This window comes from Taudactylus pleione, unplaced genomic scaffold, assembly GCF_031769625.1.
Source record: "Taudactylus pleione unplaced genomic scaffold, aTauple2 ptg000095l, whole genome shotgun sequence".
In the NCBI taxonomy this organism is placed as follows: Eukaryota; Metazoa; Chordata; class Amphibia; order Anura; family Myobatrachidae; genus Taudactylus; species Taudactylus pleione.
In genome coordinates this window covers 17,378,094-17,394,021 of record NW_028284497.1, presented here as the reverse complement: position 1 = coordinate 17,394,021, position 15,928 = coordinate 17,378,094, and the positions used below count along the sequence as shown (strand labels likewise).

General features: G+C 43.1%; 1 protein-coding gene across 1 annotated transcript in view; it reads right to left on the bottom strand.

Annotated features, from left to right (window-relative positions):
- The window catches only part of SPTLC1 (serine palmitoyltransferase long chain base subunit 1), a 75,023-nt gene that overhangs the window by 12,965 nt on the left and 46,130 nt on the right, over positions 1 to 15,928 (bottom strand). The window contains exons 8-9 of the mRNA XM_088470040.1: positions 9,682 to 9,771; positions 7,186 to 7,293 (exon numbers count right to left, since the gene is read on the bottom strand). Coding sequence (XP_088326166.1) covers positions 7,186 to 7,293; positions 9,682 to 9,771 — 198 coding nt within the window. The remainder of the gene's footprint in view (positions 1 to 7,185; positions 7,294 to 9,681; positions 9,772 to 15,928) is intronic.

Genomic DNA, 15,928 nt, shown 5'->3' with positions numbered 1-15,928 from the left:
GTAGATATTGCAAATAGATGTCAATAGATGGTATCTCCATGGACATGAAAAACATCAAACATATGTACACAGTGTGATATAGTACAAACAAATTTATTTCAAATTCACACTGAAGAAAAAATAAAAATAAAATGAAATAAAATGAATAGTGTGTCTTACAAGACAAACTTGATAAATCCTTCAATAAGTTGTATACCAAATGTATGAAAAAATGATATGCATATATGATATCCTTTTGTGATATTCAATATAGACTTACCAGAAGTCCCACTTTCTGAGGGCTCGTAGATTTAAAGGTGGAGGTTTTCCGGATAACCTCACGTCAACTCCTCGTCAGGGGGTTTCCTGTGGTGCGAGTCTCACAAGTCAGATGATCCTGCCACTAAATTCCAACGCGTTTCGAGAGCTGCTTGAGGAAGAGAGTGCAGCTCTCGAAACACGTTGGCATCTGGTGGCAGGATCATCTGACTTGTGAGACTCGCACCACAGGAAACCCCCTGACGAGGAGTTGACGTGAGGTTATCCGGAAAACCTCCACCTTTAAATCTACGAGCCCTCAGAAAGTGGGACTTCTGGTAAGTCTATATTGAATATCACAAAAGGATATCATATATGCATATCATTTTTTCATACATTTGGTATACAACTTATTGAAGGATTTATCAAGTTTGTCTTGTAAGACACACTATTCATTTTATTTAATTTAATTTTTTCTTCAGTGTGAATTTGAAATAAATTTGTTTGTACTATATCACACTATGTGTACATATGTTTGATGTTTTTCATGTCCACGGAGATACCATCTATTGACATCTATTTGCAATATCTACTATATTTGGGAAGTATTATATATTTGTTCTCTATCATAACACCGTGCACACATACAGTAGTCACAACCTATGTTATTGGCTATTATTCAGTATCTAAGGGTGGTACTGCGGTGACTTCCTATCTGCAGCAATACAAGTGTTAGGCGCCTGTACTCACTACTCTATTTTTATTACATATATACTTGGCGTAAAGTGTCCACTTCAAACATGTATAGTGCAAATGGTTTCATGGATGCACGAAAGTTGATGATGACCGGCATACTTTGACGATTATTGGCATGAGCAAACTCTATAGCAGTCTCAATTTCAGCAGGACTAAGCTTTTTTCCGCTGTACCTAGGATCAAGTAGATTAGGCAGCAAGTGGGCATCTGTGAGTGCAATTTTAGCTCTTGCCTTTGCCATCTTTACTACCTTGCTATAGTGTCCAATCTCTTCAAGATCATCTAATAGCTTCTTCCACACTTGTACGACACAACTTCACTGATTGTGCAGTTACGTTTGTGCACGATCCAGGGCTACAGCTTTCAGTCGATCCAAATAATCTTCAGCACTCCGATTAAGTATTAATAAGTTATTAACTTTGTTAATATTGTCTTGTGGGATATCATCTTTGTTTTCATCACATACTCTAACAAGAATGGGCCAGTTTTTCAGAAAGGACTCCAAACAGTCTGCCATAGTATTCCAGCGTACGTCACTTGATAGTATAAGCCTTTTCCCACCTGCTTCTTTGTATTTAGCTGCTAAAAAGTTTTAATTTCTGAAGTGCTTAATAATAGCAATGATATGTTCCTTAACTCCTGACATGCTGAGGTCATGTGCAAGAAGATTCATTAAGTGTGAAGAACATCCATGTGCAATAATATCCAGGTCTGCTTTCATCTTTGCCATATCGGCAGCATGATCAGTCACAAAGAGTTTTGATTTAAATCATGATTTAATCATTTGATTTAAATCGTGCAACCCTGGTCAGGATACCACTACTACATGAACGGCTAATGTAAGGTTTGGCTAATGCTGACTCATCGCCACAGTCTATTATAGCCCCTGCTGAATAAGCTGTAAATAGTTTGCCCTACTCTACCTAGTCCAGCATTGTGACTCGTATTGGTATGTAGTCAGCACGCCGGCGGTCAAAATGCCGGCCGACTGCTTCCAGACTGCCAAATCCCGCAGGGGATTCATGATAGGCGTCGAAATCCCAATTCCTATCATTATCCACCCGACGAAATCCCGACGCCAGGCATACCGAACGAAGGTAAGCCGCGGGGAGGAGGGCGGGGTGGGGTTAGACTTAAGGTCAGGCTAGGGGAAAGGAGGGTTAGGCACCCCCAGGGGGAGGTTAGGGTTAAGGGGGCAGGAGGGGGGCTAGGTTTAGGCAGTTACCGGGGGAAGTTAAGGTTAGGCACTAGAGGGGGAGAATAGGGTTAGCACCCCTAAAGGAGGGTTGGGAGGGGAAGAGGGTTAGGGAAAGTGAAAAAAAAAAAAAAAAAACTTACCTGTCAGGATCTGCTGTTGCCGTTCTGGCGTCGGAAATTTGATCCGCCGGACTTCAGTCCGGTGGTCGCAAATACAGATTCCCTTATATTGTATTAGAAAAACGACTATAGTGGTATAGTACCGTGGTCATGTTACACTTTGATGGGACATATTAGAAAGAACAGTATTGCAAGGACATTCCTTGTGCACCACTTTAGGTGGTCAATGGATTGCTCAGCCAGGTATAGGTCACAAAGCGCCGTTCTAGTGTGTGTGGCATGCAGTATTGTTTGCTACTTAAAGATGTATGTGTGAGGCAGAGTGCATCGTAAGCATATTTGGGAGTCCCCTCAATTATCTTATTAGAGTGCACACAGCCCAACCACTGGTATTTATCATAACATGACAAAACATTTAATTAAACTATATTTGATTAGTTAAATGTAGTGATAAATAAATATATAGTGACTTATATAAAGTATCCAACCTTAATGAGTCACTTGGAACAGGAAAGGGCCAGGTGGCTCTTGTGACCCAAACCATCATTTAAATTTAACCTAGCACTATGTCCCAGATGGGTGCCAGAAGGCGAGATCTTGCTGATACAGATACCTCCGGTCATCCATTTCACCACCCTTCCATATGTCTTTATGAAGATAAGAATAACTGATGGGGCTATACCCTGGTGAAGAGGTGGAACTGTATTATATGGTAAATACAGTCACATAAGAGAAACAAATATTGGAGGCCATTATTTCCTCTAGAGATGGAAATTCACATCCGCCAATATCAATTCTGTGTTCCTATAAATCCAGTCCTAAAACTACTGTAGTTAGTGCCACACAATGCACCCCAGGTATGTCTATACACAGCTCCAGATACCACTAGACAGTGGGGATCATTATGTGCAGCCTTCTATTTCATAGCTGTTCATCTTTCTTCTACCTTATTCATTCCATTTAAGTCAAATATTTCCATACTAATAGTGCCTGGATGCTGCAGCAATTTGGAGGCGGGGAATATCGGGGATGGGGATCTGTCCCCAAAATGGAGGCGTATCGCCTCCATTTAGTGGGAGTGCCAATGCCATGGTCTGCATCTTCCGATGCAGATTTCCTGGCTCCGCCCATTCTCAATTAGATTAGACTTAACTTGTGTACATACCTGATAGATTGATCTGATACTTGATTGATCTGTAGATATATCTGCAGTCTGTGCAGAACAGATGTTCTGTATACAGTGTGCACAATTGTCGTGGCTGATGTTACAACTGATGTTACACGTGCCCGCCCAGTTGAGCTGTCAATCACCGCCGGCCCTTGCAGCAAGTGTATGGGCGGTCGGCTGACCACCCGTACACACAGCAGGAAGTAGTTATGAGACCGGCGGCTGCGGGATAGCAACCATCGGGATGCCGCTGTCAGTATTGTGACAAGAGGCATCCCGGCATTACATACCGATTCCGTTCAAAGACATATCGCTGGTACACACTGGCTGACGAACACACCATATACCAGCTGTTCAATTGAACCGCAGATATGTCGGCGAGTGTGTACCCAGCATTATGCAGATGGGTGATGACTGCAGCCATCGCGACCATTGGATGCAGCACTCGGATCTATGAAGCAATCAGGAGACTTTCTTCAGGTGCCTCCTGTGTCATTTCCATATTCTAGCACTGCTACGTCCAAAGACTCAGCAGCGATGCTATTGGGGTACAACTCTGCATCTCATAAGATATCATTTTGTTTTATGTATTATGGGCCTGATTCAGAGTTGCTAGTCAAAGATATGTCATCATAGTACGGTTTTATCGATCAGTCTTTCTGTAAACCTCCCATCAGATATAAATGTTGTTTGCAACACACAAAACACCTGCTTCTATTTATCCATGTTTAATACAATTTATACTGTAAATTAGGAGTCATTTGGCAGAGGAATAGCACGTAATTTGATACTCGCATTATACTTTGGCCAGAGATTCACAAGTTGTCACTACACTATCAGCAAATTAATGCACTAATTCACACTAATGCAAGTGCACAATTTCATGGACTTGTGATTAAGAATACAACATCTTTTGGCAGTCCATAAAATGTACATACATGTATGTTAGCACTAATTCAGAACACCAATTTACTTTTTTGTTCTTATTTAATCATCAAGAGGCTTTTCAACACCACATAAAGAACGCTTTGCCAATGGATTCAATGTAGCATTACACACACACAAAAAAATTATTAAAATCGGCCAAATTCAAGGCGGGATTTAAACAGACAATTAAACATTGTTATGGCAGCTGATCTGTGAAAATACCTGTTAACAAGCAGATCCAGCATTTCTTGTTGAAAAGGAAATCAGCGACAACACTATAGGACGGTCAGTTCTGTATACAGGTTGAGTCTCCCAGATCCAAAACCCATGGGACCAGGAGTATTTTGGATATCGGAATATTCTGTATTTTGGAATATTTGCATATCATAATGAAATATATTGGGAATGGGACCCAAATCTAAACACAGCATATCCATATCCAGTTATGTTTTATATAAACCTTATACACACAGCCTGCAGGTAATTTTATACGATATTTCAATAATTTTGTGGCTCAAACAAAGTTTGCGCACATACATGAAATTTGTTTATGTTTCATATACACCTTATACACACAGCCTGAAGGTGATTTTATACAATATGTTTAATAAATTTGTGCTTTAAACAAAATTTGTGTACAGTTAACCATCAAAAAACAAAAAGGTTTTACTATCTCAGTCAAGGTAAAAAAAAATTCTGTATTTCGGAATATTTGGATATGGGAGACTCAACCTGTAATACATAATGCTATAAATCTGTATTACTTGACCAGGATCTATATTAATACTGGCAGCCTTGAATTACACACTTACAGAATACACCTTTGAAGAGTGCACTGCTGACCTATTGTACACTAACCGAGAATTTGCATCTAGGGTTCATGTATTAAATACCGGTTCATTTACATGAAGGATCTAAAAAGCACAAAGTCAGTTTTGTAACAGATTTCATGCGGTGCTTAGGCCTAAACTATTTTACTTGACAAAGTAAATGGTCTGAAAAGCAATTTACTGCCCATAAAATGGATTTCCTTTGCTGTAGTCAATAGGACATCCCATTCAGTTCATACTAGAGAGGATGCCTTCATATGTATTGCACTTCATCTTTGTAACAGAAATGAAATAAAAAATAAAATTGTCATTTGTACGTAAAGGGCCCCTACACCAGCGACAGACTGCCGCGATGGTGCGTTCCTGTGATGCAGAGTTGGAGGATTGGTAAAATCCAACAGGTTAGATTTCACAGATTTGCCGATCATAATCAAAATAGGATAGTGATTTGCAAATCTGTAAAATTTATGTATAATTTCAGTGACCCTCTGATTGATTGGAGAACACTGATGTCTGATGGTCGGCATTTCTGACCAGCGGATTGCAGTTTCTGATCCCATCGCAAGATCGTACAATACGTCGACTGATGTATGGTGGCCTTTAGACTGTTTCCCTTTTTGCAGTCCCCACTGATTGCAAACTGTTTTGTTAATTGTGTCAGCTGTGTTTAATTACTACTGTTTATTTGTAGTATTGAGCCTTCCCTCTGCAAATGAATGCATTTTGCATGCAAATAAAAAAAGTTAACAAAAGGGTGTATAAGATCTGCATATAGTTACCAATTAAGAGTTAGACGAAAGTCCATTTACTGCATATTTAAAAAAAAAAAAAAAAACCAACAAGCTGTACTATAACCTTTATATAACATGAACCAGCCCCAGCCTGATGAGCATGGTGCTAAAGTGAAAAAAAAAAAGTGAGCCCCACCCCAAAGGCCAACCAGACCCGTTGCGAATAGTGCCGATGCCCATCAAAGCATTGCATGTACAGTGGGTGCCAGTGTAAAATATTTAAAAAACAGAGTATAAACTATTGTGACACTAAATGTCCCAGCAGAGTTTGCCCATTGGAATATTTAGTAATACAAAAATAATCACACAAAAACAAACGATTAAAAACAATTCCATTTGAACTACAATGGAAATTCTCTTTGGATTTAGGCATTAAATAAAATGGTAAACAGGGTGTATTAGTTTAAAATTGGGGCCTTACCTTTCACTGTAGCCCCACATCGCCCTCGCCATGTCCAAACTCACCGACACCCTGAATATGGAATCTAGAGATGGCCACTGTGGCAGGGTGTGTACAGTTTTTATTTAATGAGTAAACCTGAGATGTGGTGTAATGACCCAACATTTAAATTATATAATTTAACATTCCCAAATATATTAATGAGAGACTACTCCCTGGGAAATAACTGAAGTACATAAAACCAATATACTTGAACCATTCCGTGGTTGGACAGAGGGCTGACACATGCCTTTTCTATAGCTTAAGCATAAAGCTTTAGTATAACTAATGTGGGAGCTCTTATCTACTGAGAATCCAGCATTACCCCTTGAAGTTTACCGCTGAGTTGCAATTTTATAATATCTTTAATTCTGACAATTGCCTTAAGGTTTTGTATTTTCATATAATGCTTTTCCTTTTCAGACTCCTTCAGAACGGTCACCAGTCTTCACATGAGCTAGACCATTTATTTCTCCCCTTAAATATGACATGGGTCAAATGTGTACACTGAATATAACTGCATAAACAGAGCTGTTCTGCACTGTATTCAAGAGGAAGAGGCTTTGGTGAAAAAAGGCAGAGAGGTAAAGCAATGTGTTTAGTAGAAGTACAAAACTATATATTTAAGTAGGCTGAAGACAAAAAAAAAATTTCTCAATAGGACATTTAAAAAAAATTGCTGTAGTGGCAGAAAGCTTTTCTTCAGAAGATCATACTTACACTAATTCCAAAATGCTCAGTGACTCCTCGTCCATGCTCCCCTAAAACGCCAAACGAGAGGCTTTCTTCAAGGAATATTCTTATTTTGTATTTGTATTTTAACTCAACCTGCAATTTACAAAGACATCAATACACAATGTTTACACAAAAATGTACATGAATTAAAGGACACCGTTAAATTATTCTAATAGTCTAGAAGCGCTGCTATATATTAAAGTACATATACAAAAAAAAACAAAGGAAATGTTTGCAACCTGTGATTACCCTTAAATAACTACTGCATAAACCATAAAAGAAATGTATGCAAATCTATATTATTCATTTTCTTCCCTCGACTCCCTTAAGAATCAAGGCAACCGTTGCACGCCAATTAAAGAAAGATATAAGTGAACAGTGTATCAGTTTATGGAAGGCTACAGCCCTCAGAATAGTTCTCAAATCATTCGGAATGGTATGGGCAAGTAAACAGACACGTTCCTGATAACGGTTTTATTATTAAGTTAATTGTGTAAGTTGCCCCCTGAATCAAACACTACGCACTTTACGAGTCATCAGATGAAATATTGTAAACTGCAGTCGGCAGCGAGCCATTGCTAATGTAGTTTGAGAGATAGGTTTGTGCCAAACAATACAATGGCATTCATTCTCACAAATGGTCTTCTTAATCGATGCACTTCAAAAACAGGCCAGTGGTTTAAAATGTAAATTCAATTATGAACTCTTTCCATAAACCATAAAAAACATTAAAGTGTTAAAGAAAAAAAAAAAAAAGAAAACAGAAAAAAAAAAAAAGAAATATGAACAGTAATTGTACAAGACAATTCATATAGTAAAGACCTTGATTAAAAGCACACATTTGGCAATAGTTGATTTTATTTTTTTATTTTTTTTTTAAATAGTTATCTATTTTTCCTACCAAGTGGACACAAAGTGAAAAGCTATCTACTTTAATATATCACCAAAATAGTCCTCAATGGGGGGAATTCAATTCAGTGCGATGTAGAATAGCCGCGGGAGAGCTCACGCAGCTATTCAATACAACGCGCTGTTTAGGCGGCTGAAGGATTTCCTCACGCACCCCCTTGGGGATGCAAGGAGAAATCTGACAAATGTGCCGGGCGTGCAGCTGTTTGCCTGCTTAGTGCGGCACTAACAGCCGCACGCCCGCCACTTTAGTTGAAGAATCCCGGTTACCGCGTCTTAACACCCAGGTTAAGTCGCAAGAACCGCCATTCTATGACTTACCTGCTTCCCGACAAGGCAAACAGCGCATTGAATTGAATAGCTGCGGGAGCTCCCTCCTATTCATCGCGCTGAATTTAATTCCCCCCAATGTGTGACAATTTATTTTTTTTATTATTTGCTTAATTTTCATAATAAAGTTGTAATGCCCAATCATAGCCGCTTGAACGAGGGAGCAAGGGGGTGACCCACCCTCCCCCAAACATTTGAAAGGCGCCAGTATATGCCCTGGGTTACCATGGGGCAAATTGCGGAGATATTCCCTTTTCAGCTGCTCCACCATTTCCATTCCACAGCCCTTCTCTGCCCACCTACTCCCTCCTCCCTCTAAAGTGGCTAGTAACTGTGGGCTAGCCCCTCCCCTGGGACCAGCCCTGCGCCCTTCACCCCTCCCACTTCATATACTCCTCCCCTCTTCCCCCCTCAGCTTCCCCTTTGTACTCCCCCCTTTGCAATATACATATTATACACACACACATGCATACAGACATAATGCCAAAATGAAATTATATTTTGCCCCCCTCAACCTAAAAATGTTGCAGCGCACCTGTTAAAGACACTGGGGCTAATTCAGAGATGGACGCTATTGCGGCAGCCGCTGCATCTTTGTACGCAGCAGCCATGCTACAAAATGTAAATGCAGCAGGAAGCAGCTTGCGTAAAAAGACGCCTCCTGCCGGCTTCTCTGATCCACTGCCAAGTCAGAAGATGCATCGGATTAACTGCGTTAACAACGGACATCTGAGTAACCCTCAGGTTACTCAGGATGTCCGGGTAAATCATGTTGCTGGGACCAATGAAGCGCCATTGGCAGCAGTTTTCTGGAACGCTTGCTGTCACCGCCCCCAAAACATCAGCAGCATGTCAATTATGCTTTAGCTTTTGGGGCACTGAGATGGTCATTGCAGAAACAGATCTGTAAATGCGCAGTGCGGTTCCTGCGCATCCGCAGATCTGCAAACATTGGAAAGTTACATAAATATCAGATTTAGGTAAATCTCTATATCAGGCCCACTGTGCAGAAAAGGGTCCTGTGGTAGAGGTGAAATATCCCCTTTGCCATTGCCATTGGGGTTTATGATAAATTATGATTCTGGATAGCATCTGCAAAAGGCAGAGGAACAGAAAGAGAAAAAAAAAAGACAAGGACAAACAAGTATTAATGCAGCATTAAATACATTGGAGAGAAGTTCTTTTAGAAAGCGATGACTACAAATGGAAGATCGTTATGTTAAACAAAGATAATTCACATACCAGTTGAGGTAGAGGGCAAATATCTCCAGTGTTCATATATAGTCCTTCAGCAACAATAAATCGTCTGGTCACTCTGGCCTTACGCAGATTCTATTGGGATTAATCACACATAAGTGGTCATTTTGTGTAAATATGAAACAAAATAGCAAACTAATAATAGAAATGTATATGTATGCACATACATAATTATACACGTGAACAGCCACGCCCCTACTTCGTCCCCCTAAACGCCACAGCGTGTCAATCATGCTGCGGCTTGGGGATTGTATGGGGTCTGCGAGCGTAATCGCAGGACCCGTTCTACACATGCGCACAACAGGTCCTGCGCAGGCACAGACCCGGAAACATTGGAAATGATGAACGTACATCTCTGAATCAGGCCCATTGTCTGGATAACTCTCACAAAGTTTGCATGTTTCTACTTTATGCCATCAGCGTACAAGATCTCAAGCGGATGTGGGCTCCATTTCCTTGTACCACTATCAGAATGGAAAATGAGGTTTGGCTCAGGTTCCCTGGTCTTGGGAGATCCCGACACAAATGTTAGTACCAGTTTACATTCCTAGCTTATGTTATTTCTGTTAAAACGATGTTATATAAAATCACTTCATTTAACACCTTTGGAACAATCTTATTAGACTCCTACCCAGAAGGATTCTCTCTACAATAAGCTAAGTTTTCCATCATCTCCACTGGGATGTGCATTTATCATCTCAATTGGCTTAACGCAATTGCTTTAACAAAAAACAAAAAGCACCTTGATAAACTATGAGTTGTTCAATCATGCTTTGTGTTACATATATGCTCTTGTATTCAGTTTTTTGATTGGCATTCAGTCTTGCCTATGTAACAAAGATTACAGCTACAAGTCATCATATAAAATTACATATATTGAGTTGCACGTGATTTTGACCCAATGTCACATTTTATTTGGGAGTGCTATTTATGGAATAAATCTGCATCGTTTTAGGATATTGCACCAGTGTGCATTTATATGTGATCTGTAATGGATCAGAAGTAGGAGTTGGCTGCAAACTTTTTGATTGGACAATTTTAATAATTTTTGTGAGTGCTGAAACTAAGAAAATTCACACACACACACACACACACACACACACACCTTTGTCTAGCTCTATATATACAGACATTTATATAATCTATACTGCATACAACGAGATATGGTAAGAACTTACCTTTGTTATCTCTGTTTCTAGAAGTCCATAGGGTCCACAGGGTTGACCTTGGGGTATAGGTTGGGAACCAAATCTGGGCACCACGCAGTTAAAGCTTTTAGCTCCCAGGATGCACTTGGGTCCACTCTCCCTATAACCCCGCCCCCCAGCCAGAGGCACCTCAGTTTGTAAGTAGCCAAAAGGCCGGAGGAGGAGAGAAAAAGAGAGAGAAAACTGGAACACTCTAGAACCATACTCACAGAAAAGGAGACGGGAAACCAGTGACCAGTAACACAGCCCATATGAAGCCAGGTGCGTAAGGGCGGGCGCCCTGTGGACCCTATGGACTTCGTAGAAACAGAGATAACAAAGGTAAGTTCTTACCATATCTCTTGTTTTCTACTTCAGGGTGGTTGACCTTGGGGATGTCCCAAAGCAGTTCAACCAAGGGTGGGGACGCTCCTGTGCTGAGAGGAGAATCCGTCGCCAAAAAGGAAGCATCCTGAGAGGCAAAGGAAACCAATGCCTAGAACCTTAAAAAGGTATGGACAGAAGACCACGTGGACACCTAGTAAGGCAAAACAGCCGAGGCGCCACGACGAGCCGCCCACGAGGGTTACACGGCCCGAGAAAAAAACAAGCCTCAACGACAGAAATGCCCACCCATGGGTAGGCCCCTGAGGAAGACATACGAGGCCATCCAGCCAACCTTTCATTATAGGCCGGCCATCGTTTCCTGTTAAAACCAGAAACCGCAGACCACCAATAAGGAGTCCGATTACCATAAGGAACTTGAACGGATCACATAAAGCCAAAGAGGCCGGACCACAGTCCATGAGGCCACACCAGCTGAGAGGACTGGGAACTGAATGGCCATACCATAAGTTCCAGAATAATATGGAACCTAAAAACTACTTTAAGAAGAAACACAGGGCGAGAGCAACTCACACCCTGACATGATGCCCTCCAGAAGAGGGAGCCACATGAGAACGCTTCCAATTCAGACACTCTGAGGGAGGGAGGGAGGGAGGGAGAGAGGGAGAGAGGGAGAGAGGGAGAGAGGGAGAGAGGGAGAGAGGGAGAGAGGGAGAGAGGGAGAGAGGGAGAGAGGGAGAGAGGGAGAGAGGAGAGAGAGAGAGAGAGAGAGAGAGAGAGAGAGAGAGAGAGAGATTGATTGATTAAACAATAGACCATGTAATGCCTATCACAACCAGCGGTTCCATTGACTGTCCCCGGAGGGAACAAAGAACCACTACTAACTCCCCAGGAGTCCCTAGGGAGGACAAGTGGAGGCATAATCCAGAAAACACTCCAAAGGATGAACTGGATACCAGAGCGGAGCAATTCCATATCTTAACCATACCGACAGTGTAGAGATCCGCACTGTCAGGAAGGCCAGGCCAAGGGTGAAACCCAAGCCAGCCGGAAGGAATGCCAGAATGTCTGGAAATCCTGGACACCGGAGGATCGTATCGACAGGTACGATACCATAAGAATTATGTATGCCACAGTCAGTGGCAGATCCCAGCAAAGTCTGGCCTATCTGCTCTAAACATCTCAATGAAGACAGAGCCAGGGAAGCCCGAGGACCACAGTAGGGGCGCAGTTAAAGACAAGCAATCCAGATCCAGGGAAAAACAAGGACCCTGAGACAACAGGTCCAGATAGTGAAGCAGTAGGAACGGAGCATCGATGAGGAGACTCCGAAAATCTTAGTACCAGTGATGTCTGGGACGACCTGGAGCCCCCAGAAGGAAAGCCCCTCCGTCTCGAATTAAACTTCCGAAGACCTCGAGGAAGAAGGGAGACCGGAGGACACAGGTACACAAAGTGGAAGGACCACTTCACTGACAAAGAGTCACTGAAGGTAGCTTCAGTACTCCTAGAGCTGGACTGTAACACCGGTAATGTGTGATCGAGTCAGAAGGCCATGGGGATCAATCCCCTCAGGGAGGCCCCCTCTGTTCACCAGGAGTTGAAACCTCTCTTGGAGAAGAGACTAGTCCCCGGGATGCACGCCGTGACGGCTGAGGAAGCCCGCTTCCCAATGGAGAGCTCCGGGAATAAACACTGCAGAGTTGGCCAGGAGAAGACCCTTGGACTACGTCAGAATGGGTGACATTCCTGACATTGCCACCCAACTACCAGTGTTGCCTAGATGGAAGCCACTGTTGTGACACTGTAGGACTAAACCTATTCAGGTTTACCGTGACATATGGGTTAGGCCAGAGTGAAAGTCCAAGACAGCCTAAAGTATCAACAAGTTAAGTGGCAGAGCAGAAGCGACAGACGTCCAACTGCCCCGAAACGAATGCGGACCAGACACTGTCTTTAGCAAAGAACACCCTGGACGAGATGGCCATAGCCACCCGGACAGAGACCAACTCGCCTCCGGAGAAAGTATCATCGTTCGAACAGCGATCCGATGGAAAAAACTCGATCCATCTGGAGGGGAGTCAATTATGGCAAGGCCTGGAATGGAACTGAGCACATTCCACCCTACCAAAAGGTAGACACTCTGGTAGACCGCGCATCACAAAGAGTAATGACATATGTCGACTGCGTAGATATCCGCACACTCCAAGTTGAAAAGTGGAGATCTTGTCTTACGCCAGAAAAATTCTCAGATTCTGAGAATCCAGCAGTGCTCCCAGATGAAGAAAACCCTGTGAGGGATGCAGGGAGGACTTTTTCTCCGTTGACTAATTATCTGTGCCGAGAAGAAGCCACGGTTATCCTGACCTGGCGGTAAAGTACCTTGGTGATCCTGCTAAAAGCAGGAGACCGTCCAGAGAAAGGAGCATTCGGATACACTGAACAGGTGAACTGTCAGAAAATCCATAAAGCTGGTAAACCCCGGTGGAGTTGAGGACAGCCCCAAAAGGCAGAGCCCGAAACTTACAAGTGTTGCTGTGGCACAGCAAACCTGAACCCATGCTGATGAGAGGGCTCTGTATGTACCCGTAGGTACGTATCCTGAATACTCGGATATACCATAAAATCCCCAGGTTCCAAACATCGGATGATGGAGCATGGACGATTCCACCTGAGTCAAGGCACCGTTGGAATCTGATTCAGGGATTTGAGACAAGAGTATAGGCAAAGGAGGACCAGTCGGTCACCGCCCCAGAAAGAAAGTAGAATAACCAGTCCCTCACTGAGATAGTGAGGTTGGCCGAAATAGCTCTGCTTACCACAAAGACTGTATAGCTTTCTGGGATTGTAAGGCCCTGATCAGGTCTGAAGAAGGGCCCGTGTAACAATGCCTGTGAGGAGGCTGCCTGAGCAATGAGAGGCCGTTGAGAATCAGAACCTCACTCTGGAAATTCCCCAGATGTAGACCTGTCCCGTCAGGCTGAGGGTATATCCTCAGGTGTAGAAACAGGGTCGTCCGGAAGTCCAGGACTGCTCGGTACTGGATATGGTGGCCCCCATGGAGGCCTACAGCCTAGGAAAAAACAGGCCTTTAGGTTGACCCTGAGGACAAAAAGACTTAACAGAGTTAGTCCGAATGTAGTGGGAGTAGCTAAAGACGGTATCTCCCCATTAGTGATACTGCCAATGATCCAACGATCTTGTCAAGGTCAGGACCAAACAAGAACTTCCCCATGGAAAGAGTGTGCACCTCTGCTTTCCCATAACGCAGCCATAGGGTACTGCGGCGGATACAGACGCCGCCGAAACCCTGAAAGTTAGAAGACCGGCATCCCATGAGGTAATCCCACATATGACCACTGCATATTTTATTTGAGCGGCAAAAGATATTTGAACCTCAGACGTGTTGGAGGGGAAAAACGTCACAAAAGCATCACCATGCGATGGCCATGGTAGGACGGGCAACAGGCCCTGAAAAAGAGTACATTGATTTCAGGCAAAGTTACCACCTACGGATCCGTAAAATCTGTCCAGGTTGGGATGGGAGGCGTATTAATGCCTGTAACCCGATGATTAACATACAAATCCATCCCAGAAGGGGATTTCCATTACTTGTGAGGACCCTCAGGGAATGGGAAACAGGAGGCCTTTGTGACTCCTCGTATCTGGCGACAGCCAGACTCCCGCTATGAGATCCACCCGCTGGGCAGAAAACGGGAGATGTATGATACAGGTGCAGGATCGACATTCTCTATATCCAGAATGAACCTGGCTACCAGCCCCAAAGCAGGGACATAATACTTGAAATCGGCTCCCCCCATATGAGAGGGAAAGAGCCGAATATACCATCCAGTTCACGGCAGAGCCACTGGTCAGTAACCACAGGGCGTATATCACGCCAATTAGTATTTCGTATAAAACGACATCCACCTGGGTGGCCGTTGTGGCAATCCCTGCAAGGGGAATGACAGACCGATGTGGTATCGGAGGTAATTCATGTACTGTGAAAAACCCCGGCGGGGAGCGACAGTCTGTTGCACAGGGGTAAATTGCAAGAAATTGCGAGATACCCCGAGTTCAAAAGGGCAGTATGGTGAAGTAACTCCAAGCGAGTGACGACAATGGGGCCCGCCCGGCGATCCTCAAAGGAGAGGATCCTGAGAAATAAACCGCCCTTTAAGGGGGTCGTGCAAGGGGCCCCGCACCAGATGGTGCCGCATACAGAAACCTTTCTGAGTTAAAATCCTCCGCACTAATTCCTGCAGGCTATGACTTGCAGGATAGCAATAATGGGTGCAGTATCGTGTGCAATCTCCTGGTCAGATATATCTGACTATCTTGACGGAAATATTAAGCAGCGCCATACCGGTCCTGACTGACGCTAAGATTAGCTGCAGGGACCCATTATCAGCGTATGCAACTCACAGTTCCATCTAAAATATGGCAACGTGCAGCACGCAACAGTATGTGACAAACCTCACAGATATTAACAAATATATATATGTGAGGTCTCAGAACCACCCCAGGTACACCTGTATTAGGGCAGATAAAGAAAAGGGATAGATATACACTGACAGGTGAGAGAAAAAGCAGACAGTCAGCACTAGCATAAGTCACATACAATGCAGAAAAATATATATACATACATAAGCATGACATATAATATACTGCACAATGTCGCTACATTCAACTGCCCAGAT